The sequence below is a fragment of the Oncorhynchus keta genome, chromosome 18, assembly GCF_023373465.1.
Source record: "Oncorhynchus keta strain PuntledgeMale-10-30-2019 chromosome 18, Oket_V2, whole genome shotgun sequence".
NCBI classification, from domain to species: domain Eukaryota; kingdom Metazoa; phylum Chordata; class Actinopteri; order Salmoniformes; family Salmonidae; genus Oncorhynchus; species Oncorhynchus keta.
In genome coordinates this window covers 29,958,535-29,984,851 of record NC_068438.1, presented here as the reverse complement: position 1 = coordinate 29,984,851, position 26,317 = coordinate 29,958,535, and the positions used below count along the sequence as shown (strand labels likewise).

Below are 26,317 nucleotides of genomic sequence, written 5' to 3'. Positions count from 1 at the left end.
CCACTCCTCTCAAAACCATCCCCCCCGACCCATCTTCCTCTGCTTTCTTCACTGCCTCAGCATATGACAACTTCTCCACTACTCTAACTCTGAAGGTGGCCGATTATGGCTGCGTTTCGACATGGAGTCCAATTCTGATATTCTGAACCTGAGGCTCCGAAGTTGCGGAGCCTCAGGAAGCATGCTGATTAGGGGAGGGATTGGCCGGGGGGGTTACATGTAGGCCGTCATTGTAAATAATAATTTGTTCTTAACTGACTTGCCTAGTTCAATAAAGGTTCCATAAATAAAATGGGGAGGGGGTGTGCTGAGGAGTATTTCTCTCTGTTATAGGGCCCTTTTGTGGGGGAAAACTCATTCTGATTGGCTGGGCCTGGCTCCCCAGTGGGTGGGCCTATGCACCCCAAGGCCCATCCATGGCTACACCCCTGCCCAGTCATGTGAAATCTATAGATTAGGGCCTAATTAATTTATTTGAATTGACTGATTTCCTTATATGAACTGTAACCCAGTCAAATCTTTGAAATTGCTGCATGTTGTGTTTTTATATTTTTGGTCAGTATATATTTGCTACATAGCTAGCTGTAGTCTGTTTAGCAAACTACTTATTTGTCTAGACTTGCCCTGGTCTGTGACCATAGTCATGGTGGGTAAAATGTAGTGAATCGAATGGTTTTGTGTGTGAAGTTCTAGGTGTGACTACTCTTCGCCATCATCATGTCGGGTGGTGGTCCAGCAGTGCGTGTCGGCATCGAGTTGTCCTGCGAGAAGCAGGCCCAGGAGGTGTCTCAAGATGCCATGAAGACATATGTCCCTCCCTTGTGCATGTCCCAAAACCTGGCCTAGCTAGTCCAGAGGATAGACTTTGGCCAGGTATCAGACTCCGATGAAGAGGGGATGGAAGCAGAGCCCAGGGATCCCCAGGAGTGGGGGAAGCAAAAGCCAGAGGAGGATGAATGTATCTCACCCCATGGACACATTCAGTGTTTGTCTACACCAGCTTCATTAGTTGACTGTAAAGTGATTCTTTCTGCCTTGGAGAGTTATTATGGAAAAACCACCACACATGTTCCTGAGACCATCTGATAGACATCTGTAGCAGGGCTGTGACGATACCAACATCGTAATATTTGTTCCATGGCAAAAATGAAAACACAAAGCAGAACTCACTTTTTGGTCCTTTAAAAACAAGCTGTTTGTAAAATATTGTGTGCTATAACTTCGGGAAAAATGTGACTCTGAATGACAACATAACATTTGTTTCCAACATTAGGGCTGTTTTCCTAAATAAGTTAAATCTGCTTCGTGTTTTCCTTCCTTTGCCATGCTACAGGTATAGTCCTGGCTCTAATCTGTAGCAACATTAATGTTTCTATTAAGCGCTCTGTAGGGAGTTGGTCTGAGCAGAATGGTTGATTGATACTTGCTCCTCCTCCTTCCAGCCACAATGAAGTTCCAGCCATCCTTGTGGTGCGTAACAACCTGTGCATCTCCCTGACAGAGATGTGTGTGCTATACTACGTCCTCAGCGTAGTCAAGGAGAAGAAGTACATGGCCCTTGACCCAGTGTCCCAGGACCCCTCAGGCAGAAAGGTTGGCCTCGATAAGTGGCTTTACTCATGACTTCAATCTTTTCAATGGATCTCTGTAGTCTCAAGTGGTTCATTCTTCATTTGCACTGATATGGAAGAACTAGAATGGCAATGAAAGCAAATTCCTGGTACACAATATACATCCAACATATTGCTTATTTTGACCTATCCTGTGTTTTGAGGTCACTGCAGATGAAGGAGAGGAGGCCACTTTGGACTATTTGACATGTACCTATGACCTCAATCTTTCTCCCCTGACCTCCCCAATCCCTACCTCATACCCTACTATAGACACCCCTGGTGTTCCAGCTCATCTGTAAGAAGATTTCCACAGCAGCTCAGCTGCTCCTGAAGGGGGCAGAGAAACTAACCAAGTCAGTGGCAGAGAACCAGGAGAACAGAAGACAGAGGGACTTCAACTCAGAGCGGCTCCGCTCGGAGTGGAAACTACGCAAAGTAGGAGACAAGATCCCGGGAGACCTCAGCTACAGGAGCGCAGGTATGGATGCTTTAACTCTGCTCAAATGTCTCATTTCGTGTCATTGCAGTATTTACAACCTTCTGCACATTCAGTGTTTTCTGACATTATAGTTAATTTCATTATAGCTCATTTCTAATGCCATGTCTTTCTCTGCAGGATCCTTTTTTCCTCTTACCGGCACCTTTAAGGTGATAAAGAACATGGACTTCGACCTTGACAAGAAGCTCCTGGAGGATTACTGTCCACTGAACGTCCAGATCCCCAGTGATCTGGAGGGATCAGCTTACATCAAAGTGAATAAAGACTGCTGGCCCTCTTGAACTTTTCTCAGCTCAGAGAACATACGTCCTTGTGATGTCAATGTTCGGCCTGGCCTCTTAAATATTGTTGTGCGCTGTCTTCAAGGTTTCAATCCAGAAACAAGCCCCTGACATAGGTGACCTAGGCACTGTGAGCCTGTTCAGGCAGCCTAAAGCTAAAGCAGGCACTCAGCCGTGGCATGTGAAGCTGGAAGCTGCTCAGAACGTGCTGCTCTGTAAGGAGATCTTCACTCTGCTGTCCCAGGAGGCGGTTCAGATCAAGTCCCACATCGTAGTCAAGAACCAGATCATCTCCCAACCCTTTCCAGGTGAGGACTCTTTACAATGCTTTTAGGAGGGTTATTGTAGCCTATGGAAAATTCATACTCCATGAAACCATGCAAAAGTAATGCATTTAAATGTTTTTTTTGTCTGTGTTACCTTGAGTAGTATGTTCTAAGTGTCCGGAGAAGCTTTTGCTGTTATTCACCCCTCGTCAGGTGTGCAGAGTCCTACTCTTGGAGATTTCTGTATTACACCACCGTTAAGGTTGTCTATCCTCCCTGCAGGTCTCCAGTTGTTTGTTTCTCAGTGTCACTCCATTGGAGAGAAGAAGAACCAGAGGGCGTCTCCAGAGAAACCCAAACCTGACGACCACCTCTACGTTTTAGAACACAACCTGCACAAGCTCATGATAGATTTGGGTCTGCCTGTCTATCTGCATGGAACTAAATTGAACCTGACCATCTAGTAATTATATTGTTGACCAAAGACTTACTCAGACAGATACTGACCAAACGAAGTCCCTGTGTTAAAAAATATATATATCTTATACATATGCATGTGGTTCATTGCTGATTGTGTGAACTGTGATACATATTGATCAATATAAATGCCCCTCCTTCCCACCCACAGTTCCACAACCAGACCCTGAGTTCGATAGTGATGCCCCATCCAGCTAGCGCCCCCTTTGGCCACAAGAGGCAGCGTATCGCAGGGCCCATGGCCTACGACAAGGCTGAGATCTCCAACCTGCAGCAGAATGAGGGCCTACTGGAGAAGATCATCAAACAGGCCAAACACATCTTCTTACGCAGCAGGTAGGCACAAACACACACCACATCACACATCAATGACAAACTAATACTGTTATACTGTTTTTTTTTATTTTTTTTATTCAAAAGTATTTTCTCCTGTCAGGCTTGTTGTTTCAGTCAAAGCACCTCCTATCTTTGTTGAAAAATCACAAATCAGGAAAATGTTGGCACAATGAAACCGTTTGATACTGAATTAGAATTTTAAAGGACAGCAACTCAACATTGACTGAAAGTCTACCCCTCATGTCTGTTTCAGGACGGAGCGGACCATCGACAACCTGGCCAGCTGTATAGAAGACCCCCAGATCCAGGCCCACTGGTCCAACATCAACGACGTGTACGAGTCCAGTGTCAAAGTCCTCATCACCTCACAGGGTTACGAGCAGATCTGCAAGTAAGTGGAGCAGGAGCCAGGAGGACTGGCTAAGCCAGAGTAACAGAGGCAGAGTACTGTTAAAGCCAGGAGGACTGGCCAGGAATTGGTGACATATCCTCTAGATTAGAACATTTGGTGAGAGTAGAGAATTAATTAAAAGGAAAAAGGTTGGTTCCATGTTCGAACAATAGAAGAAGAGGTTTCACCTTAATGAATTACCAACAATTTAATTCTGCAATTATTCTGCTTTGTCAATGTTCGGTAAAGGTCTTGTCTAGATAAAACTTTGACCATGGAGAAAGAATGTACCATGACCTTCTGTGTGTGTTGCTAGACCTGCTGTAGTTCTTCACGGCCTAATGCTCCAGGGAAACTTTTATTCAAATCTATTTCAAAGTATTGATGTAGCCTTTTTGTAGCTTCCTGTCTGAACTAGTGAGTAACAGTGCCTCCCTGTCCCCTTGTACTGCAGATGTCTCAGCAGCAGGTCCATGTGGTACAGCAGCTGGCTAAAGTGATGAGTTGGCATGTTCTGAGCTTCAGTAACCATTTATTCCTCGGCTCTGTGGAGAGCATCGAAAGCGCCTGGGACATCACCATTGCCTCCTCCAACAGGGAATATGCAATCTCAGGTACCGTCCTTCAATCAATCACTGGCATATTGGCCGTCATGCACCTTAAACAGCTCATTTAGTCTGAAAACTAATGTGATGATCTGAATGACTGAAACTTAAGATAATGCTAATATTTGTCCAAATTAATGTGTTGTATCTTTTCCAGTGCGTAGTGGTCCAGAGAGTGGCTGTAAGCTCCTTGTCCAGTTTCCCACGCAGCCAGAACAAGGAGCTGCCCAAGTCTGACGTCATCCAGGATGGGAAGTGGAACCACCTGCGAGGGCCCTACAAAGAGGTCCGCTGGAGCTAGATGGAGGGAAGCAACTTTGTTTACAAGATGGAGCTTCTGATGGCAGCCCTCACTCCCTGTCCTTAGGTCCGGCCACTATCACACTCTCTCGCTATCTCTGATTTTGTTCTATGGGCTGAATCCTAACTTGACCCACTTTTGTGGAAATCATGCATTGATGTCTGTTGATTTGCTTGGACATTTGACTTACCTGTGCCAATGTATTATTATTCATATTAATATATACTAGACTTGTAGAGGTCTACAATTTTTTTCTGAGTTCTTCGCTGATTTCATTTGATTTTCCCATGATGTCAAGCAAAGAGTCGCTGAGTTTGAAGGTAGACCTTGAAATACATCCACAGGGACACCTCCAATTTACTTCATTTATCAGAAGCTTCTAAAGCCATGACATAATTTTCTGGAATTTTCCAAGCTGTTTAAAGGCACAGTCAACTTAGTGTATGTAAACTTCTGACCCACTGGAATTGCGATACAGTGAAATAATTTGTCTGTAAACAATTTTTTGAAAAATTGTGTCATGCACAAGGTAGATGTCCTAACCGACTTGCCAAAACTATAGTTTGTTAACAAGAAATTTGTGGAGTGGTTGAAAAACAAGGTTTAATGACTCCAACCTAAGTGTATGTAAACTTCCGACCTCCATTGTATATTTTAAATGTTACAGTAAAAGAAACTGAAAATAGCTGTGAAAATAAAAATATATTTTGTTTCCACTTGTCAGTGTGTTTCCTTACATAAAATCTGGTGGACTAATATCAGTTGTGTATACAGTTTTCATGTACAGTAAAATAATACATGCAGCTCGTCTTGAGGCACGTAGGTTGATAATCCTTCATCTGTTCCTGGAATCAGTAACTTGGTGACATTTACACCCTGTGGATGCTTTCATTGATTTATAAAATGAGTCTTTCATTTTAGCTCATATTGGTTGTTGGGCAGTCCCATCTGGCTTTCTCAGTTCTTCATATCAGAGAGGTTGCAGCTCAGTTACATCATTCTCTGGAGATAATACAAAAAATGATAAATTAAATTAACCACGTACACACAAGAACAATCAAACTTGAGTCATTGAATTACTAATTATTGAAATGATCAAAATCATTCTAAAGGTATTTACCTGGCATCTGCCTCCTCTGTCTCCATGCATTGATCTGTCTGTAGGCTTTGTCCATGAGCCACATGGAGACCATGAGAAAGCCAGCCAGGGAGGCCAGCACTACAGCAAACACTGCCAGGTACTGGAGGTCTTCATACAGAACCTCTACAACACAGGGAGGGAGAACACACCATGTTCATTCTCACTTCCACTAACTAGCTTACTCATAATGGTAGAGTTCAATGAAGGTCACTTGTACTGAACTACTCGTAAAGATATTGTTCAATAACACCATAAGGCCGCTACAGAAACCGTCTCCAGGACTGAGAGGAAAACAGTTCCATAAAGGGGTTCTTGTAAATGTCAACTATGATTAAACACTAACACTGTAACTTAAAGCAAAATGCCACATTGTGATATAGGCCTTCACCCACCATTCACTCACCTTCCACATTCAAGACAAATCCTGCATCTTTGCTGCTCCCGGACAGTTCAGTCACAGTGATCACGTAGAAGCCAGTGTCCTGAATACGTAGGTCCGACAGTCCCATAGATCCATTAGTGTACGTGAGGATTCTGTCCATGTAGTCCTCTGATACATTGGTAAACCCCCCAGGTTGCCACACCCCAATGTCTCTGCTCACCCTGCCAGACATAAAGGTCCACTGTACTGTGGGAATCCCAACACAGGAGATGTCCACAGAGAACAATACATCCTGTTGGACAGGCCTGGTCAGACTCTGCTGAGGAGACCGTATTGAGATGGCTCCGGCTGCCGAAGGACGTACATAGTGGAGGGAGGAAGGGAAAGAAAGAGGAACAGTGTTTTTTAATGTATGACAGATAAAGAGAAGTTGATATATCTGATTTGTATTTTAGAATCAGATACAGTAAGTCAACATATTATTACCCACACACTGATGTGTTATTGACATGTTATCACCATAGTAATTTTCTGACTTCCCACTTGCCTTTTTTTATGAGCAATGGATCAACTACCTTCAGTTTTTTATTTTTTAGAGCCCAATTGGCCACTCAGTTCTGACAGAAGAAATACCCCCCTTTACCCTACTCCCTTACATAACCACCAGTTAATATTCAACCTCTCCACAAAAGACAATGTTTTCAGTCCACAGACATTACATAACATATTGTTATACTGTATGATGGGTTTGCTCCCATCAAATGACTTTGAGATGACACATTGGCATGTGATTCTACCACGTTGCTTCATCTCAAATCAAAGGTTATTGGTCACGTACATAGATTTGAAGATGTTATTGCAGGTGCAGCGAAATGCTTGTGTTTCAAGCTCCAGCAGTGCAGTAATATCTAGCAATACAAAACAATACATACATAATCCAAAACATTGTCACGAGTTTGACCGAGGGTGTTTCCCTTCACGGGCGGGTGGAGCTCGGCGGTCGTCGTCACCGGCCTATTAGCTGCCACTGATTGTTTTTCCTCCCCCTCCTTGTATGTTTAGTGGTAGCACCTGTTTATGTTAATTAGTTTGTCTTTATTAGTCAGCCTGGTTGTTGTGTGGGATTATTTCATTGTAACCTTCGGCTCTGTTGTAAAGGTACGTGTTAGTGCCTGGTCGTGTATTTTTCCATTGTATTTTTTGATTCCCTGTGTTTTGGGAAAGTAACTTTTGTGAGCACCCTGTGGTGCGTTGGTGTTATTAAAAGACGCACAGCATTGAACTCTGTCTCCTGCATTTGACTTCACACCCACAACACCCGGAGCATTACAGAATCCCGCACCAAAAAATCGAATGGAGTCAGCAGGAGCAGCAGCCAACCCTCTCCCATCGATGGAGGAACGGGTTCTCCACCACACCACCGTCCTCCATCGGATCAGATCCGCGATGGATCAAGTGATGGAGAGAATGGACAGATGGGAGAGGAAGGGTCTCCTCTCTCCACCTTCGGCACCCACGGTTCCGGACTCCCCATCTCCCGACTCCAGCACCCTCCGTTTGACGCTACCGAGGGCTTATGATGGAGCGGCGGCGGGTTGCCAGGGGTTTTTGCTTCAGCTGGAGCTATACCTGGCCACCATTAGACCCACTCCCTCAGGAGCAGAGAGGGTGAGTGTCCTCATCTCCTGCCTCACGGGTCGTGCTCTGGAGTGAGCGAACGCAGTCTGGAATGGCCCAGACACAGCGCGGGAGCACTACACAGAGTTTTCCTGCCGCTTCTGTGCCGTGTTTGATCACCCTCTAGACGGCCGAGCGGTGGGAGAACGACTATTTCATCTCAGGCAGGAGAAGAGGAGCGCCCAGGATTACTCGCTGGAGTTCCGGACCTTGGCAGCCGGATCTGGGTGGAACGACAGGGCCCTTATGGACCATTACAGGTGTAGTCTCCGAGAGGACATCCGCCGGGAGCTAGCGTGTCGGGGCACCACTCTGTCACTGGATCAACTGATTGACATGTCCATTCGACTGGATAATCTGCTGGCTGCCCGCGGGCGTTCAGAGAGGGTTCTGTGCGTTCCACCACCCAGCCCCTCCGCTCCCATTCCAATGGAGTTGGGAGGGGCTGCGCCGAGGGGTACCGGAGGAGGAGGCCTTCCCTGCACCAACTGTGGTCGGAGAGGACACACGTCTGATCGGTGCTGGGGGGATCCGTCTGGGAGTAGAGATGGCAGGCGGAACGCTTCTCGGTCACCCCAGGTGAGTCAGCATCAAACTCACCCAGAACCCCTTGTTGGCCACATGTTTGTCTTAACCTTTTTCCTTCACTTTTTCCCCTCTTCCCAGCATAGGGCGCTAGTCGATTCAGGCGCAGCTGGGAACTTTATGGATCGCGGACTCGCCCTTAAGTTAGGGGTTCCGCTGGTGCCGATAGATTCTCCTTTCCCCGTGCACTCCCTAGATAGCCGGCCATTAGGGTCAGGGATGGTCAGGGAGACCACGGTCCCACTGGACATGGTGACGCAGGGGAATCATAGGGAGCGTATCAGTTTCTTTATTATTGATTCGCCTGCGTTTCCAGTGGTGCTGGGGACTCCCTGGCTGGCCCGGCACAATCCTAAAAGTTTGTGGAAACAGGGGGTTCTCCAGGGGTGGTCAGAGGAGTGTTCTGGAAGGTGTTTGGGAGTTTCCATCGGTGCAACGTCGGTGGAGAGTCCAGACCAGGGTTCCACGGTGTGCATTCCCCCCGAGTATGCCGATTTGGCAATCGCTTTCAGTAAAGTGAAAGTGTCTAAATTACCACCTTATCGACCGGGAAGGGATTGTAAGATAGATCTCCAGGTAGACGCTGCGCTTCCCAAGAGTCACGTGTACCCGCTGTCCCAGGAGGAGACGTTGGCAATGGAGACATATGTCACGGAGTCGCTGGGACAGGGGTACATTCGGCCCTCCAATTCACGCGTCTCCTCGAGTTTCTTTTTTGTGAGGAAAAAGGAGGGAGGTTTGCGTCCGTGTATCGATTATAGAGGTCTAAACGCCATCACAGTGGGGTATAGTTACCCTCTACCTCTCATCGCTACGGCGGTGGAATCGTTCCACGGAGCGCAGTTCTTCACAAAACTGGATCTCAGGAGCGCGTATAGTCTGGTGCGTATTCGGAAGGGAGACGAGTGGAAAACCGCATTTAGTACTACATCCGGCCACTATGAGTACCTCGTCATGCCGTATGGGTTAAAAAAATGCTCCAGCCGTTTTTCAATCTTTTGTAGACGAGATTCTCAGGGACATGTGCGGGCAGGGATTGGTTGTTTATATCGATGACATTCTGATCTACTCGGCCACTTACACCGCACATGTGTCTTTGGTGCGCAAGGTGCTTGGTAGACTGCTGGAGCATGACCTATACGTCAAGGCTGAGAAATGCGTGTTCTCTAAACGAGCCATCTCTTTTCTGGGATATCGCATTTCCACCTCGGGGGTAGTGATGGAGGGTGACCGCATTAGGGCCGTGCGTAATTGGCCGACTCCGACCACGGTAAAGGAGGTGCAGCGGTTTTGGGGTTTTGCCAACTACTACCGGAGGTTTATCCGGGGTTTTGGCCAGATAGCGGCTCCCATTACCTCACTGCTGAAGGGGTGTTGGTGCGGTTGCAGTGGTCAGCCTAGGCGGACGGAGCATTCAACAAGTTGAGGGTGCTGTCCACTGATGCGCCCGTGTTGGCGCATCCGGACCCCTCTCTAGCATTCATAGTGGAGGTGGACGCGTCCGAGGCTGGGGTGGATGCCGTGCTATCACAGCGCTCGGGTACGCCACCAAAACTCCGCCCCTGCGCTTTCTTCTCAAGGAAGCTCAGCCCAGCGGAGCGTAACTATGATGTGGGGGACCCGGAGTTGCTAGCGGTGGTTAGAGCTCTCAAGGTGTGGAGACACTGGCTTGAGGGGGCTAAGCACCCTTTTCTCATCTGGACTGACCACCAGAATCTGGAGTATATTCGGGCAGCTAGGAGACTTAACCCACGTCAGGCAATGTGGGCCATGTTCTTCACCCGTTTCCGGTTTACTTTGTCTTATAGACCGGGCTCCCAGAACGTGAAGGCTGACGCACTGTCCCGCCTTTACGAAACGGAGGATGGGTCCACCGAACCTACTCCCATCCTTCCCGCCTCAAAGCTGGTAGCCCCAGTGGTATGGGAGGTGGACTCGGACATCGAGCGGGCGTCACGGTCTGAACCCGCGCCTCCCCAGTGTCCAGCGGGGCGAAGGTACGTGCCGCTTGGTGTTCGGGACAAACTGATTCGGTGGGCTCATGTCCTACCCTCCTCGGGTCACCCTGGGCTGACGAGGACAGTGGGGAGCCTTCAGGGGAGGTATTGGTGGCGTACGTTGGCTAAGGACGTTAAGGGTTATGTCTCCTCCTGTTCAGTGTGCGCTCAGAGTAAGGCTCCTAGGCACCTTCCTAGAGGGAAGCTACAACCCCTCCCCGTTCCACAGCGGCCATGGTCACATCTGTCCATAGATTTCCTGACCGATCTTCCGCCGTCTCAGGGGAACACCACGGTGCTAGTGATTGTGGATCGGTTCTCTAAGTCCTGCCATCTCCTCCCTTTGCCCGGTATCCCTACAGCCCTACAGACTGCGGAGGCATTATTCACCCATGCCTTTCGGCACTACGGGGTGCCGGAGGACATCGTTTCTGATCGGGGCCCCCAATTCACGTCTCGGGTATGGAGAGCGTTTATGGAACGTTTGGGGGTCTCTGTCAGCCTGACCTCCGGTTATCACCCCGAGAGTAATGGGCAGGTGGAGAGAATGAACCAGGAGGTGGGTAGGTTTCTGGGGTCGTATTGCCAGGATCGGCCAGGGGAGTGGGCACGATACATTCCCTGGGCTGAGATGGCTCAGAACTCATTACGCCACTCCTCTACTAACGTGTCCCCTTTTCAGTGTGTGTTGGGGTACCAGCCGGTCCTGGCACCATGGCATCCGAGCCAGACCGAGGCTCCTGCGGTGGAGGAATGGGTACAGCGCTCCAAGGAGACCTGGAGGGCCGTCCAGGATTCTCTACGACAAGCGAGTGGACGGCAGAAGAGGAGTGCTGACCTCCACCGCAGTGAGGCCCCCGTGTTTGTACCGGGGGACAGGGTCTGGCTCTCGACCCGAAACCTACCTCTCCGCTTGCCCTGCCGGAAGCTGGGTCCGCAGTGTGTAGGGCCCTTTAAAGTCCTGAGGAGAATAAACGAGGTGTGTTATCGATTACAACTCCCTTCCTATTATCGTATTAACCCCTCGTTTCATGTGTCTCTCCTCAGGCCGGTGGTAGCTGGTCCCCTGCAGGACAGTGAGGTGCCGGAGGTCCCCCCCCTCTGGTCATCGAGGGGTCCCCGGCGTACACGATCCGGGCCATTCTGGACTCGAGACGCCGCGTGAGGGGCCTGCAGTACCTCGTGGACTGGGAGGGGTACGGTCCGGAGGAGAGGTGCTGGGTACCGGTGAGGGACATCTTGGATCCATCCATGTTGAGGGATTTCCATCGCCTCCATCCGGATCGCCCTGCGCCTCGTCCTCCGGGGCGACCTCGAGGCCGGTGTCGGCGCGCTGCGGGAGCCGCGCGTCAGGGGGGGGGGGTACTGTCACGAGTTCGACCGAGGGTGTTTCCCCTTCCCGGACCGGCCTATTAGCTGCCACTGATTGTTTTTCCTCCCCCTCCTTGTATGTTTAGTGGTAGCACCTGTTTATGTTAATTAGTTTGTCTTTATTAGTCAGCCGGCCCGCCTGGTTGTTGTGCGGGATTATTTCATTGTAACCTTCGGCTCTGTTGTAAAGGTACGTGTTAGTGCCTGGTCGTGTATTTTTCCATTGTATTTTTTGATTCCCTGTGTTTTGGGAAAGTAACTTTTGTGAGCACCCTGTGGTGCGTTGGTGCTATTAAAAGACGCACAGCATTGAACTCTGTCTCCTGCATTTGACTTCACACCCACGACACGCGGAGCATTACAAAAGAAATAAATTAAGAAATATCAGAACGATTAATGTCAGAGTCCAGAATATATATATATATATCGGAAGTTTACATACATCTTAGCCAAATACATTTAATCTCAATTTTTCACAATTCCTGACATTTAATCCTAGTAAAAATTCCCTGTTTCAGGTCAGTGAGGATCACCACTGTATTTTAAGAATGTGAAATGTAAGAATAATAGTAGAGAGAATGATTTATTTCAGCTTTTATTTCTTTCATCACATTCCCAGTGGGTCAGAAGTTTACATATACTCAATTAGTATTTGGTAGCATTGCTTTTAAATTGTTTAACTTGGGTCAAACATTTCGAGTAGCCTTCCACAAGCTTCCCACAATAAATTGGGTGAATTGGGTGAAGGTAGGCCTTGAAATACATCCACAGGTACACCTCCAATTGACTCAAATTATGTAAATTAGCCCATCAGAAGCATCTAAAGCCATGACATCATTTTAGTATATGTAAACTTCTGACCCACTGGAATTGTGATACAACTGAAAAAAGTGAAATAATCTGTCTGTAAACAATTGTTAGAAAAATTACTTGTGTCATGCACAAAGTAGATGTCCTAGCCGACTTGCCAAAAATACAGTTTGTTAACCTCTCTTGGATAGGGGGACGCAAATGTCCCACTTGGCCAATTGCCAGGGAAAATGCAGAGCGCCAGATTAAAATAAAATACTCTAAAATTCAAACTTTCATTAAATCACACATGCAAGACAGCAAATTAAAGCTACACTGTAACGTCGTTCTTCGTTTGTAGAAAGAGAGTCGGACCGAAATGCAGCGTGGTGGTTACTCATGACTTTAATGAAAAAAGTGACACATGAAATAACTATACAAATACAAAAACAACAAACGGAACGTGAAACCTAATTACAGCCTATCTGGTGAAACTACACAGAGACCGGAACAATCACCCACGAAATACAAAGCGAAACTCAGGCTACCTAAATACGGTTCCCAATCAGAGACAACGAAAATCACCTGACTCTGATTGAGAACCGCCTCAGGCAGCCAAGCCTATACAACACCCCTAATCAGCCGCAATCCCAAATACTACAAACCCCAATACGAAAATACAATAACATAAACCCATGTCACACCCTGGCCTGACCAAATAATATAACGAAAACACAAAATACAATGACCAAGGCGTGACATACACTCATTGTGAATCCAGCCAACATGTCAGATTTCAAAAAGCTATTATCTGATGATAGCACAGCAGTAAACAAAGAGAGTAGCATATTTCAACCCTGCAGGCGCCACACAAAACTCAGAAATAAAATATAAAACATGCCTTACCTTTGACGAGCTTCTTTTGTTGGCACTCCAATATGTCCCATAAACATCACAAATGGTCCTTTTGTTCGATTAATTCCATCAATATATATCCAAAATGTACATTTAGTTGGCGCGTTTGATCCAGAAAAAAAACAGCTTCCAATTTGCGCAAAGTCACTACAAAATATCTCAAAAGTTACCTGTAAACTTTGCCAAAACATTTCAAAATACTTTTGTAATACAACTTTAGGTATTTTTAAATGTTAATAATCGATCAAATTGAAGTCTATCTGTTTTCAATAGAGGACGAGAGGAAACTAACGCTACTTTTCAAGTCTTGGCCAACTCTCAACAGTGTTACCCTTTTCCAGGATGGCCGTACTGCTTCATTGCACAAAGGAATAACCTCAACCAAATTCCAAAGTCTGGTGACATCCAGTGGAAGCGGTAGGAACTGCAAACAAGTGCTTAAGAAATATAATTTCCCCATGAGTACCCATTGAACATACAGCGACCTCAAAAATAAATAATTCTGAATGGTTAGTCCTCAGGGTTTTGCCTGCTACATAAGTTCTGTTATACTCACAGACATGATTCAAACCGTTTTAGAAACATCAGAGTGTTTTCTCTCCAAATATACTAATAATATGCTTATCTTATATTCTTGGCATGAGTAGCAGGAAGTTGAAATTGGGCATGTTATTTATCCAAAAGTGAAAATGCTGCCCCCTATCCCAAAGTTAACAAGAAATTTGTGGAGTGGTTGAAAAACGAGTTTCAATGACTCCAACCTAAGTGTATGTAAACTTCCGACTTCAACTGTATATATACAGCTGACTGGTACTATATAACTGTATATATATATATATATATATATATATATACACAGTATATATGTGTGGAAACAAGTCAAGGGGTCTGAATGTGGCTTAGGGACAAGTCACACACCCTGTATATATATATATACAGGGTGTGTATAGGTGGTACGGACAGTAAACAGTGCCTTTGGAGACTATTCAGACCCCTTGACTTGTTCCACATTTTATTAGGTTACAGCCTTATTCTAAAACTCATCAAATTGTTTTTTCCCTCATCAATCTACACACAATGCAAAAACAGGTTTTTATACGTTTTGCCAAATTTACTCCAAATAAAAAACTGAAATATCAGATTTACATAAGTATTCAGACCCTTCATTTACTCAGTACTTTGTTAAAGCACATTGGGCAGCTACCTTATGGCAAGCGGTACCGGAGTACCAAGTCTATGTCCAAGAGGCTTCTAAACAACTTCTACCCCAAAGCCATAAGACTCCTGAACATCTAGTCAAATGGCTACCCAGACTATTTGCAGTGCCTCCCCCCTCCCTCTGTCCCTCTTTCCACCACTGCTACTCTCTGTTGTCATATATGCATAGTCACTAATAACTCTACCTTCATGTACATACTACCTGAACTAACCGGTGCCCCCACACATTGGCTCTGTATCGGTACCCCGTGTATATAGTCTCACTATTGTTATTTTAAAGCTGCTCTTTAATTACTTTTTACTTTTATCTCTTATTCTTATCCATATTTTTTTTAAACTGCATTGTTGGTTAGGGGCTTGTAAGTAAGCATTTAACTGTAAGGTCTACATCTGTTGTATTCGGCACATGTGACAAATACAATTTTATTTTATTTTATTTGAATGCAGCCTCGAGTGTTCATGGGTATGACACCACAAGCTTGGCACACCTGTATTTGGGAAGTTTATCCCATTCTTATCTGCAGATCCTCTCAAGCTCGGTCTGGTTGGATGGGGAGCATTGCTGCACAGCTATTTTCAGGTCTCTTCAGAGATGTTCGATCGGGTTCAAGTCCGGGCACTGGTTGGCCCACTCAAGGACATTTAGAGACTTGTCCCTAAGCCACTGTGCTTAGGGTTGTTGTCCTGTTGGAAAGTGAACCTTAGCACATTCTGAGGTCCTGAGTACTCTGGAGCAGGTTTTCGTCAAGGATCTCTCTGTACTTTGCTCCGTTCATCTTTACCTCGATCCTGACTAGCCTACCAGTCCCTCGCACTGAAAAACATCCCCAGAGCATGATGCTGCCACCACCATGCTTCACTGTAGGGATGGTGCCAGGTTTCCTCCAGACGTGACGCTTGGCATTCAGACCAAAGAGTTCAATCTTGGTTTCATCAGACCATAGAATCTTGTTTCTCATGGTCTGAGAGTCTTTAGGTGCCTTTTGGCAAACTCTAAGTGGGCTATCATGTGCCTTTTACTGAGGTGTGGCTTCCGTATTGTCACTCTACAGTAATGGTCTGATTGGTGAAGTGCTGCAGAGATGGTTGTCCTTCTGGAAGTTTCTCCCATCTCCACAGAGGAACTCTGGAGCTCTGTCAGAGTGACCATTGGGTTCTTCGTCACCTCCCTGACCAAGATCCTTCTCCCCGATTGCTCAGTTTGGCCGGGTGATTCCAAACTTCTTCCGTTTAGGAATGATGAATGTGTTCTTGGGGACCTTCAATGGTGCAGACATTTTTGGTACCCTTCCCCAGAACTCTACGAACAATTCCTTCAACCTCATGGCTTGGTTTTTGCTCTGACATGCACTGTCAACTGTGGGACCTTATATGGACAGGTGTGTGCCTTTCCAAATAATGTCCAATCAATTTAATTTTTCATAGGTGGACTCCAATCAAGTTGTAGAAACATCTCAAGGATGATCAATGGAAACAGGATGCACCTGAGCTCAATTTCGAGTCTCATAGCAAAGGGTCTGAATACTTATGTAAATAAGGCATTTCTGATCACACCCATCACAGGCCCGAAGGGGGTGTAAAGCCGGACAGGAAGATCATGCCAGTGACTCAACCCATTCAAGTCGAGTTTATCGAGAGAGAAAAAATGATTCACCCCTCTTCGGGACGGCATGGGAGAGCATTAATCAAGCCAGTGACTAAGCCCCCGTAATATGGTCAGAGGCAGATAATCCCAGTGGAGAGAGGGGAGCCAGCCAGGCAGACACAGCAAGGGTGGTTCATCACTCCAGGAAAAAAGCTGCTCTTTAAATATAAGGTCCAGAGTAACGTTGAGGTCCTTCAAAGTTTTATTTGAGGCGATTGTATAGCCATCAAGATACATTGTCAGATCAAACAGAAGATTTCTTTGTTTCCTTGAACTAGCATTTTGTTTTGTCCAAGTTTAAAAGTAAAACATTTGCTGCCATCCACTTCCTTATGTCTGAAACACAGGCTTCGAGGCTAGGCAATTTTGGGGCTTCACCAAGTTTCATCGAAATGTACAGCTGTGTTTCGTCTGCATAGCAGTGAAAGTTTACATTGAGTTTCCGAATGACATACCCAAGAGGTAGAGTATACATTGAGTGTACAAAACATTAGCAACACCTGCTCTTTCCATGACATAAACTTACCAGGTGAATCCAGGTGAAGGCTATGATCCCTTACTGTTGTCACTTGTTAAATCCACTTCAATCAGCGTAGATGAAGGGGAGGAGATTAAAGAAGGACTTTTAAGCCTTGAGACAATTGAGGCATTATGTATGTGCGCCATTCAGAGGAGGAATGGGCAAGACAAAATATTTAATTGCCTTTGAACAGGGTATGGTAGTAGGTGCCAGGCGCACCAGTTTGTGTCAAGAACTGCAACGCAAGAATGGTCCATCACCCAAAGGACATCCATCCAACTTGACACAACTGTGGGAAGCATTGGTGTCAACATGGGCCAGCATCACTGTGGAACGCTTTTGACATCTTTTAGAGTTCAGGCACCGAAGAATTTAAGCTGTTCTTTCAGGTAAAACTCAATATTAGGAAGGTGTTCCTAATGTTTTACACACTGTGAAAAGAATAGTGGTCCTAAAACCATCCACAGAGACAAACTGATATCTTTCCTACAGATAAGATCTAAACCAGGCAGGAACTTGTCCGTGTAGCTCGTCGGAAAACTTCCAATTTGGTGGAGCGCCATTTCCGTTCCAATTTTCTGGAAGCTTGCTTCAGGGCTTGGGTATTTTCTGTAAACCAGGGAGCTAGTTTCTTGTGACAAATGTTTTTGTTTTTAACGGTGCGACTGCATCTGGGGTATTACGCAAGGTTATGTTTAGATCCTTGGTTAGGTGCATTTTGAATGTTGTACTCCGGAGTCCTTAGGTAGGTGTGGGCAGTCTGGAAGGGCATCTAGGAATCTTTGGGTTGTCCGAGAATTTATAGCACGTGTTTTGATAATCCTTGGTTGGGGTCTTAGCAAATTATTTGTTGCGATTGCAAATGTGGGCAAATGTAATAAAATGGTGGTCCGATAGTCCAGAATTATCAGGAAAAACATTTAGATCCACAATATTTATTACACAAAACTAGATCCAGGGTATGATTGTGGCAATTCGTCGGTCCCAAGACCTGTTTACCTGATGTGCTACCTTGTCCCGGACTTGCTGTCTCTCTCGTTCTCTCTCTGCCCCCCCCCCCGATCTGCTGTCTCGAACTTTGAATGCTCGGCTATAAAAAGCTAAATGATATTGACTCCTGAGGTGCTGATCTGTTGCACCCTCTATAACCACTGTGATTGTTATTTGACCCTTCTGGTCATCTATGAACGTTTGAAAATCTTGAAGAATGATCTGGCCTAAATGGCTATGTACTCTTATAATCTCCACCGGGCACAACCAGAAGAGGACAGGCCACCCCTCAGAGCCTGGTTCCTTTCTAGGTTTCTTCCTAGGTAACTGCCTTTATAGTTTTTCCTTGCCACCGTGCTTCTAAATCTGCATTGTTTACTCTTTGGGGTTTTAGGCTGGGTTTCACTATAAGCACTTTGTGACATGTGCTGATATAAAAAAGGATTTATAAATACATTTGATTGATTGATTGGTTTTGAATTGCCCTCATAGCCACCTGCTTACAGTTGTTTTCTCATGTAAGATGTGTTTCAATCAATGTGAATTACTGACTCAGACACACCAGTCCAACTAAAGGTGTGTGCACACAAGATGAAGCATGCACAAAGAATTTTGTTAAAGCATGCAAAGAATGACAGGGAAACATTATGGCTGCCAGAGGTATGCCTTGAAACCATCACGCCCTATCCAGGTTTTGGGGAATTAACAAATCACTGTCTGTCTAAGTGGACTATCATTCTGTTTCACCGGTACAAACCACATCAGAGCAAAAGTTGGGAAATACTCAAAGTTAGTCAACCGATACTAGAAGAAAGTTTCATCTGAAATTGCTTGACATACACCATACCTTCTGAGGCAAACATAGGCATGCCCTTAAACACACAAGCACTCACATTTAAATACATACAAATCAGTATGTCCATATATGGATACATGCTCACAGAAGTGTTTCCATGTATGGATGGGATACATACCTAGGTGGCACACATACAATGTGATGCTGAAGAAAAGAGCGACTTCCTGTGTGTCCCAGAGCCACATTAGAACCCCAGGTCCATCTATTCTCACCAGTACGAAGTGTCTACTGGGTCATTCCACATTCTGGAGCATTCGCTTTGCTCTTCTCTCAAAATCCATTATTTCCTGTGTTCCTCCTTCCTTTTTATTATTGTTAATGTCTTAATCTGGTGGAAAAGAGTATATCTCTTGTTGGTGATGTTCTCTTCTGTCCTTCTCAGCTCTGTGTTCTCTGGCTACCTAAGCTGCTCTGCCTGTGCAACGGCACCTCACCCATCAGACAGGATCAGCAGGAGATTACTGTGCAAACATTCATACTAAGAAACAAGCACTGAGAGAGAGAGAGAGAGAGAGAGAGAGAGAGAGAGAGAGAGAGAGAGAGAGAGAGAGAGAGAGAGAGAGAGAGAGGGAGCCAATAACATAGTAAATACTCATGCAGAAACACACAGAGAGACACGCCTGTATGGCCTCCCTGTACTGCCTCCCACAAATGCACCACGTGGGATGAATAAGTGGTATTGGCCAAACCTTGCTGAGCAGGTCAGACAGGGAGGAGTGTCTATTCTGAGATGACTGCACTTCTTTACAATGGCCACATTAACAGAAGTTACAATATAGTATATCGCAGATCCACTTTGTCTATTTGCTGCCTGGTCACTGTTGCAATAGCTTATTTTTGAGGCAGATAATCAGGGGCGCGACTTTCCCTGGGGACAGGGGTGTCATGTCCCACCCACATTCTGAAATTGCATTTTTGTCCCCCCCAGTTTCATCATTGTAATGTGATACAGAAAGCGACAACGGTGTGCTTTAGGACTAGGCTGGCTGGACCTGCACGGGAGAGTTGAGCATAGTTCAGTGTGTATGTGTTGCGCTCTTTTACAGAGTTGTAAAACCAAACCAAGCAGAAAGTGGATACTATTTAGTTGACTGATGTCGTTGGCAAGGTAACTGCTGTTTAACTTAACTTTATTTGCAGTGCTGAGCTATTATTTTTACTGACATGTAACGTTAGTTAATGTTTCATCCCCTCTTGACTGAGGTGAATGAATAAGCTACTCTAGCTAGTAGCTACCACAGCCAGGTCAGCTCTAGCCTCTAGTGAGCTGGCTATTATTACTATGTTGTTTGTATGGACATGTTTTGTAGCCTTTGTTTTGTCCTGTTTCAGAAGTAAATCAACTTGGCTAGCTTTCGCCAGTTGATTTATCATTCGAGAGAGACCTGGCCAAATGTTGACTAACGTTAGCTATTATTTTTGCCTCAATCACACTAGATCTGAATCAGATGATGAAACCATTGGCCAAATGATTGAAGATTGATATTCTGATGATTCTTCAGTGAAATGTGAGTTGTATTAGTCAGTATGGTTATGTAAGGTTATTGACCTGTTAGTTTCCCTAGCTAATTTCTTACTTTTCACACTGACACAGTAATAAACAGCTCTAACATTACAAGCTTCACTGTCATGGTGCACAGTAGACTTCTGTATACCAATTTCTTCATCCCTCTCCCACCCGCAAGCTACCGCAAGAACGGTTCCCAAACCCAACTGCAGTTGTTTTAGGTGTATGTGACGCAACTCATTTGCCAGCCATGGTGCCAGCAAATAGGCAACATCAAATGTGCAAAAATAACTTAAGAAATAGGTTAGCTTACCAGAGATTCTCACATGGCCCTTACATTGTATTACTGGGCTATATCAGCCAATATTCTAGATGTAGTTTGAAGAGAGCAGAGCTGGAGAGACTTCTTATAGCCTACCATTTAGGAGTGGGAAGATTTTCAGACGGAGAAATATGGGTGATCAATATTTAGGCCTGTTTCTAGGCAATGTAGTAAACTATAGCCTAATCATAGGCCTATTTAGGAAGTACATTTCCTTGGAAAGATAATGGCCACGTGCTTCTCCGCCCATGCATAGGCTCAGTGGAGTATGCTGAAGGGAGGATTGCTCATAATAATGGCTGGAACGATGCAATTAGAGCAAATAGAAACCATCAAAACAAATAGAAACCATGTGTTTTAATGTATTTGATACCATTCCACTTATTTTGCTTCAGTCATTACCACAAGCCTGTCCTCCCCAATTAAGATGCCACCAACCTCCTGTGCATAGGCTATAGTCTACTCTATTTAATTGAGACCACATGTGCACCTGATCTGGCAGGTATGGCTGCTGAACTGGAAGCAGCAAGAATGTTGACCGCAACACTTGCTACGTTTTGCATAGGCCTATAGGATATAGCCTACCTTTTAGGAGGACGATTTGCAGGCAGAGATGAATCAATACTTATTGAAAATGTTAGTAGCCTAAGCTATGTGCGCATTGTGCCATTTTCTTTTTTATTGATGATTACATATTTTGACTTCGATTCGCTTTGGTTGGATGCCCTCCACTTCTTTCCATTGTCAATATTTATTTACAGACACTGTAGTAAACTACAGTCTAATCATATTTAAGTTAATTTCATATTCAAGTTAACTGCCACGTGATTCACCACCCATGTAGGCAGCCTACTCTATTTCAATGGGACCACACATACTAGGCGCACTTGAAGTCGCCGCCAAACTAGGAGAGGTACTGAAGATGAAGCAGTGAATTCTGAGTGTGTGAATAATGTGAAAAATCTGTGCTTTTAATACAATAGGTAGGCTAATGCATACAAAGCAGAAAGAGGACTGTCTCCAAATAACCTATAGGGTAACAAAAAATCATCCCAAAGTCTTCTGTCTGACCGACAGCACCCGCCCACAGCATGAAAAAGGACTACCTCGCTGCAATGATCTCTGTCGGGACCCGCAGCCCTTTAGTGCATTCAGTACATAACACTATGCTCATCATGTTTTAGGATTAGATGGTGACAGGATCAGATGATGTCCCTGCAGGGTCAGACAGCCAGGGAAGACCAGTCTACGGAGCTCAGGTGAATTTTGCAGTATATTAACAATATCAGTGACTGATTGTTGGAGGAGATTATGGTTGAAATGATTAATTATGTATACATTTAAATTAGAACCATTTATTTTAATACTATTATGTTATGGTATGAAATGTATGGGTTCTTGGTTAAACTCGGACCGAAAATGTAGGTAAAACAAATTAATTGTCTGTATCTTGCGGGTTTAAGGGAGAAAGGAGGGCATATATCTTTTCAGACAGATAAAAACGTTTGTTTGATGTTCCATTAGTGGAGAAAAGTATATCTTTTAGACAGATTGGAATGTTTGTTTTATGAGGGGAGTAGAAGACAATTTCCAGACCTGAAGACACTGCGCTATTGTGTGGATCGGAGAGGGTGTGAGAAACTGATGATGTCATTTTATGTTCTCTCTTTAAAATGTAATGTTCTTTGTATTTTGGGTCAGTACTCATCAAGAATAAATGCTGAACTTGTTTTTAAGACTGGTCTCTTGCTATTTCATGCAAAATGATAAACTTACAACTTATTATGAAATAGATAAGAGTTTGGTTTTGGCTACAAAACATATAGAAATGTAGAATTCCTCTAACACTGATACAAAGCTCCATTTTGAAATGATGGGTAGACCTACAGTAGCTACAGGACAGCAGCTTAAATCTACAGTCTGGGATCTGGGAATAATGGTCATTTCAATTATTGAACCATATATTATATTCTTGGATAATATAATGTATAAATGTACATAAAGGTCATTCTTTGTCATGCCTCATTTTAGGAGGATCAGATGGTGATAGGGGTCTCAGCAGGTTCAGGCAGCCAGGGTGTTACGCGGAGTGGAACAGGGGAACTCAAGAGCAGACTCAGACAAGGAGACTGGGATGAAGAAACCAAGGTATTTATTGAAACACAGGGGGGAGATAGAGTGCAGGTCAGGGGAAGCTCGGGCGGGTTGCTGGAAACCAGGTGCGGAGGCTGAGGCTGGAGCGAGAGGGGTTGAGACAGGGTAAGCAGGTCCGGAGGGGAATCAAAGGGAGCAGTAGTAGAGTGGGGAATCCAGGAAAGAATAGCAGGATGACAAGACGTGGGACTGGAGACAGGACCAGAGTCAGAGTGGGCAGAACTGTAGCGGAGGGGAAAACAGCGTCAGGCAAGGAAAACAGGCACAACAGGATAACAGGATCTGAATACTAACAAACGGCTAGAAACGTAGACTGACTGAGCAGAGATTATGATCTGGCAGCGGGAAAGTGGCAGGGCTGAGTGTTTGTAGAGGTCTTGATTATGGAACAGGTTGCAGCTGGTGGGGATCTGCTCTGACTTCAGCACATCTGTCCCCACCCACACAATCATGCTCACAGAGAGAGAGAGAGTACTGGAGGAGCGGCAGCAGGTCAAGGAGACACAGGATGAACAGTAGAGGGCGTTGCAGGACCAGATGTGAAACAGGGAAGACCAGTCTATGACAGAGGTGAGGTGAATTTTTGAAGATACAACACTTTATTCTTTCTTAGCAGCAAACACTGAACAAGCCAGATGCTATTTTAAGACAGTATGACAAACCTCCAAAGTCGATTTACAAACTGTATCAATGGTTGATAGAGGCTTTTCCTTATGACACAAAAATGGTAGAAGCTATTGATGATGATGAATGGAGTCAGAGGTTTGAATGCTCCATCATGTTCATATAATCTCAGACATAAATTACTTTTTAAATTACGCTCTAAGACCATCCATAGAACATACTACATGCCAGTGAAACTGAATTACAGCGCCTTCGGAAAGTATTCAGACCCCTTGACGTTTTCCACATTTTGTTACGTTACAGCATTATTCTAAAATGGATTCAATCTTTTTTTCCCCCTCATCAATCTACACACATAATGAGAAAGCAAAAACAGGTTTGTAGACTTTTTTGAAAATTTGAAAAAAGTAAATAAATGAAATATGACATTGACATAAATATTCAGACCCTCTACTCAGTAATTTGTTGAAGCATCTTTGGCAGCGATTACAGAATCAAGTATTCTTCTACAAGCTTGGCACACCTATATTTTCGGGAGTTTCTCCCATTCTTCTCTGCAGATCCTCTCAAGCTCTGTCAGGCCAGCGTTGCTGCACAGCTATTTTCAGGTCTCTCCAGAGATGCTAAATTGGGTTCAAGCCCAGGCTATGGCCGGGCCACTCAAGGACATTCAGAGACTTGTACTGAAGCCACTCCTGCATTGTCTTGGCTGTGTGCTTAGGGTCGTTGTCATGTTGGTAAGTCACCATCTAATCCTCCTAAAATGAGACATGACAAAGAATGTTGGAAAGTGAAGCGTCGCCCCAGTCTGAGATCCTGAGAGCTTTAGAGCTGGTTTTCATTAGGGATCTTTCTGTACTTTGCTTCGTTCATTTTGCCTCGATCCTGACTGGTCTCCCAGTCCCTGCCGCTGAAAAACATCCCCACGGCATGATGCTGCCACCTTCATGCTTCACGGTAGGGATGGTGCCAGGTTTACTCCATACATGACGCTTGACATTCAGGCCAAAGAGGTCAGTCTTGGTTTCATCAAACCAGAGAATCTGGTTTCTCATGGACTGAGAGTCTTTAGGTGCCTCCTGGCGAACTCCAACCGGGCTGTCATGTGCCTTTTACTGAGGAGTGGCTTCAGTCTGGCCACTCTACCATAAAGTCCTGATTGGTGGAGTACTGCAGAGATGGTTGTCCTTCTGGAAGGTTCTCCCATCTCCACAGAGGAACTCTGGAGCTCTGTCAGAGTGACCATCGGGTTCTTGGTCACCTCCCTGACCAAGGCCTTCTCCCACTGATTGCTCAGATTGGCCAGGAGGCCTGCTCTAGAAAGAGTCTTGGTGGTCAAACTTCTTCCATTTCAGATTCATGGATGGCCACAGTGTTCTTGGGGACCTTCAACGGTGCAGAAATGTTTTGGTACCCTTCCCCAAATCTGTGCCTCGACACAATCCTGTCTCATGGCTCAACGGACAATTCATACAATCTCATGGCTTGGTTTTTGCTCTGACATGCACTGCCAACTGTGGGACCTTATATGGACAGGAGTGTGCCTTTCCAAATCATGTCCAATCAATTACCACAGTTGGACCTCAATCAAGTTGTAGAAACATCTCAAGGATGATCAATGGAAACAGGATGCACCTGAGTTTAATTTCGAGTCTCATAGCAAAGGGTCTGAATACTTATGTAAATAAGGTATTTCTGTTATTTATTTGTTCTAAAAACATGTTTTTGCTTTGCCATTATGGGTATTGTGTGTAGATTGCTGAGATAAAAAAAATAATATTTAATCAATTTTAGAATAAGGCTGTAACATAACGAAATGTGGAAAAAGTCAAGGGGTCTGAATACTTTCCGAAGGCACTGTACATGCACTCAGAAATGTAATGTTCTATATGTTCTTTATCTCAGCATGTCTACAAATTCTCCCTTCTCCCTGTTTTTGTTTGCTTGGAAATGTTGAAACTGGAGACTGTTATCAGGAGAAACTGTGTAACCAAGCATTTATAGCCACTAAGAAATGCATTGCCATTAATTGAAAGGTTGGTTTATCCTACAATTGCCAATGGCAAGTTATGCATCTCTAGATTTGATTTATTATCAGATTAAGGGTATACTGGGCAACCTTCATAAGTTCTGGATGCCTTATATGGAATACAGTACAACTAAAGGAGTCTGTATTGAAAACATGTCCACATCAGGGGAGATACTTATTTAGGAAATCCCTAGCTACTGGGCTACTCAGTCATGGTCCATCCTGTGTGTTGTCACTCTGACATTGGCCTAGGATTTGCTGTTTCTGTGTGTTAATGTATATTTGTGGTGTTTGTGTTTTTTGTTGTTGGATTTATTTGTTTCCAAACCTTTCCCTTGGTAATTAAACAAATTAGGTGTGAACTGGGAAGGAAATTGTGTTGGGAGTGAGCAGACTTATAGACTAGACTGGTGTGGGTCGGCAGTGCAGGAGGCTTAGGCTGGCTGGTCGGTCTGGCTGGTTGGTCTGGCTGGTTGGTCTGGCTGGTTGGTCTGGCTGGTCGGTCTGGCTGGTTGGTCTGGCTGGTTGGTCTGGCTGGTTGGTCTGGCTGGTCGGTCTGGCTGGTTGGTCTGGCTGGTTGGTCTGGCTGGTTGGTCTGGCTGGTTGGTCTGGCTGGTTGGTCTGGCTGGTTGGTCTGGCTGGTTGGTCTGGCTGGTTGGTCTGGCTGGTTGGTCTGGCTGAAATTTGATATAGAGGATGTCTTAATAAAGACAATCAAAGTCTATTGGTTAACACAATATGTATTATTGAATTTCCTAGGATATAGTTCAGTCTTATTTATTAATCACAAACAAATGTAATAAAGATATCTTACGTACCTTGATGA

The 26,317-nt window shown here is 44.9% G+C and overlaps 1 protein-coding gene, 1 long non-coding RNA gene and 1 pseudogene across 2 annotated transcripts; 2 read left to right on the top strand and 1 right to left on the bottom strand.

Moving 5' to 3' along the window:
• Nucleotides 1–717: 717 nt before the first annotated feature.
• LOC118396989 (mediator of RNA polymerase II transcription subunit 17-like) lies at nt 718–5,564 on the top strand (annotated as a pseudogene).
• LOC118397548 (V-set and transmembrane domain-containing protein 5) lies at nt 5,457–19,380 on the bottom strand. The gene is made up of 4 exons (XM_035792433.2): nt 18,974–19,380; nt 6,314–6,640; nt 5,890–6,033; nt 5,457–5,771 (listed from the first exon to the last, which is right to left on the bottom strand). Exons 1-4 carry the CDS (start codon nt 19,038–19,040, stop codon nt 5,740–5,742), a joined length of 570 nt encoding a protein of 189 aa, XP_035648326.1. The 5' UTR covers nt 19,041–19,380; the 3' UTR covers nt 5,457–5,739.
• A 241-nt stretch (nt 19,381–19,621) lies between these two features.
• LOC118397547 (uncharacterized) lies at nt 19,622–25,238 on the top strand. Its single transcript, XR_008068183.1, has 5 exons — nt 19,622–19,963; nt 20,293–20,363; nt 21,869–21,943; nt 22,716–22,832; nt 23,299–25,238. It is a non-coding gene; the product is annotated as an uncharacterized LOC118397547 (long non-coding RNA).
• The last annotated feature ends 1,079 nt before the right edge of the window (nt 25,239–26,317 follow it).

Bases quoted from the DNA above. Each gene is read 5' to 3' on its own strand.
- LOC118397548 (XM_035792433.2), bottom strand. From the start codon at position 19,040: ATGTGGCTCTGGGACACACAGGAAGTCGCTCTTTTCTTCAGCATCACA. The intron at 6,641-18,973 runs GTATGTATCCCA...GTCCTTCGGCAG, and splicing joins ATTGTATGTGTGCCACCTAG to CCGGAGCCATCTCAATACGG. The intron at 6,034-6,313 runs GTGAGTGAATGG...CCTGTGTTGTAG, and splicing joins ATTTGTCTTGAATGTGGAAG to AGGTTCTGTATGAAGACCTC.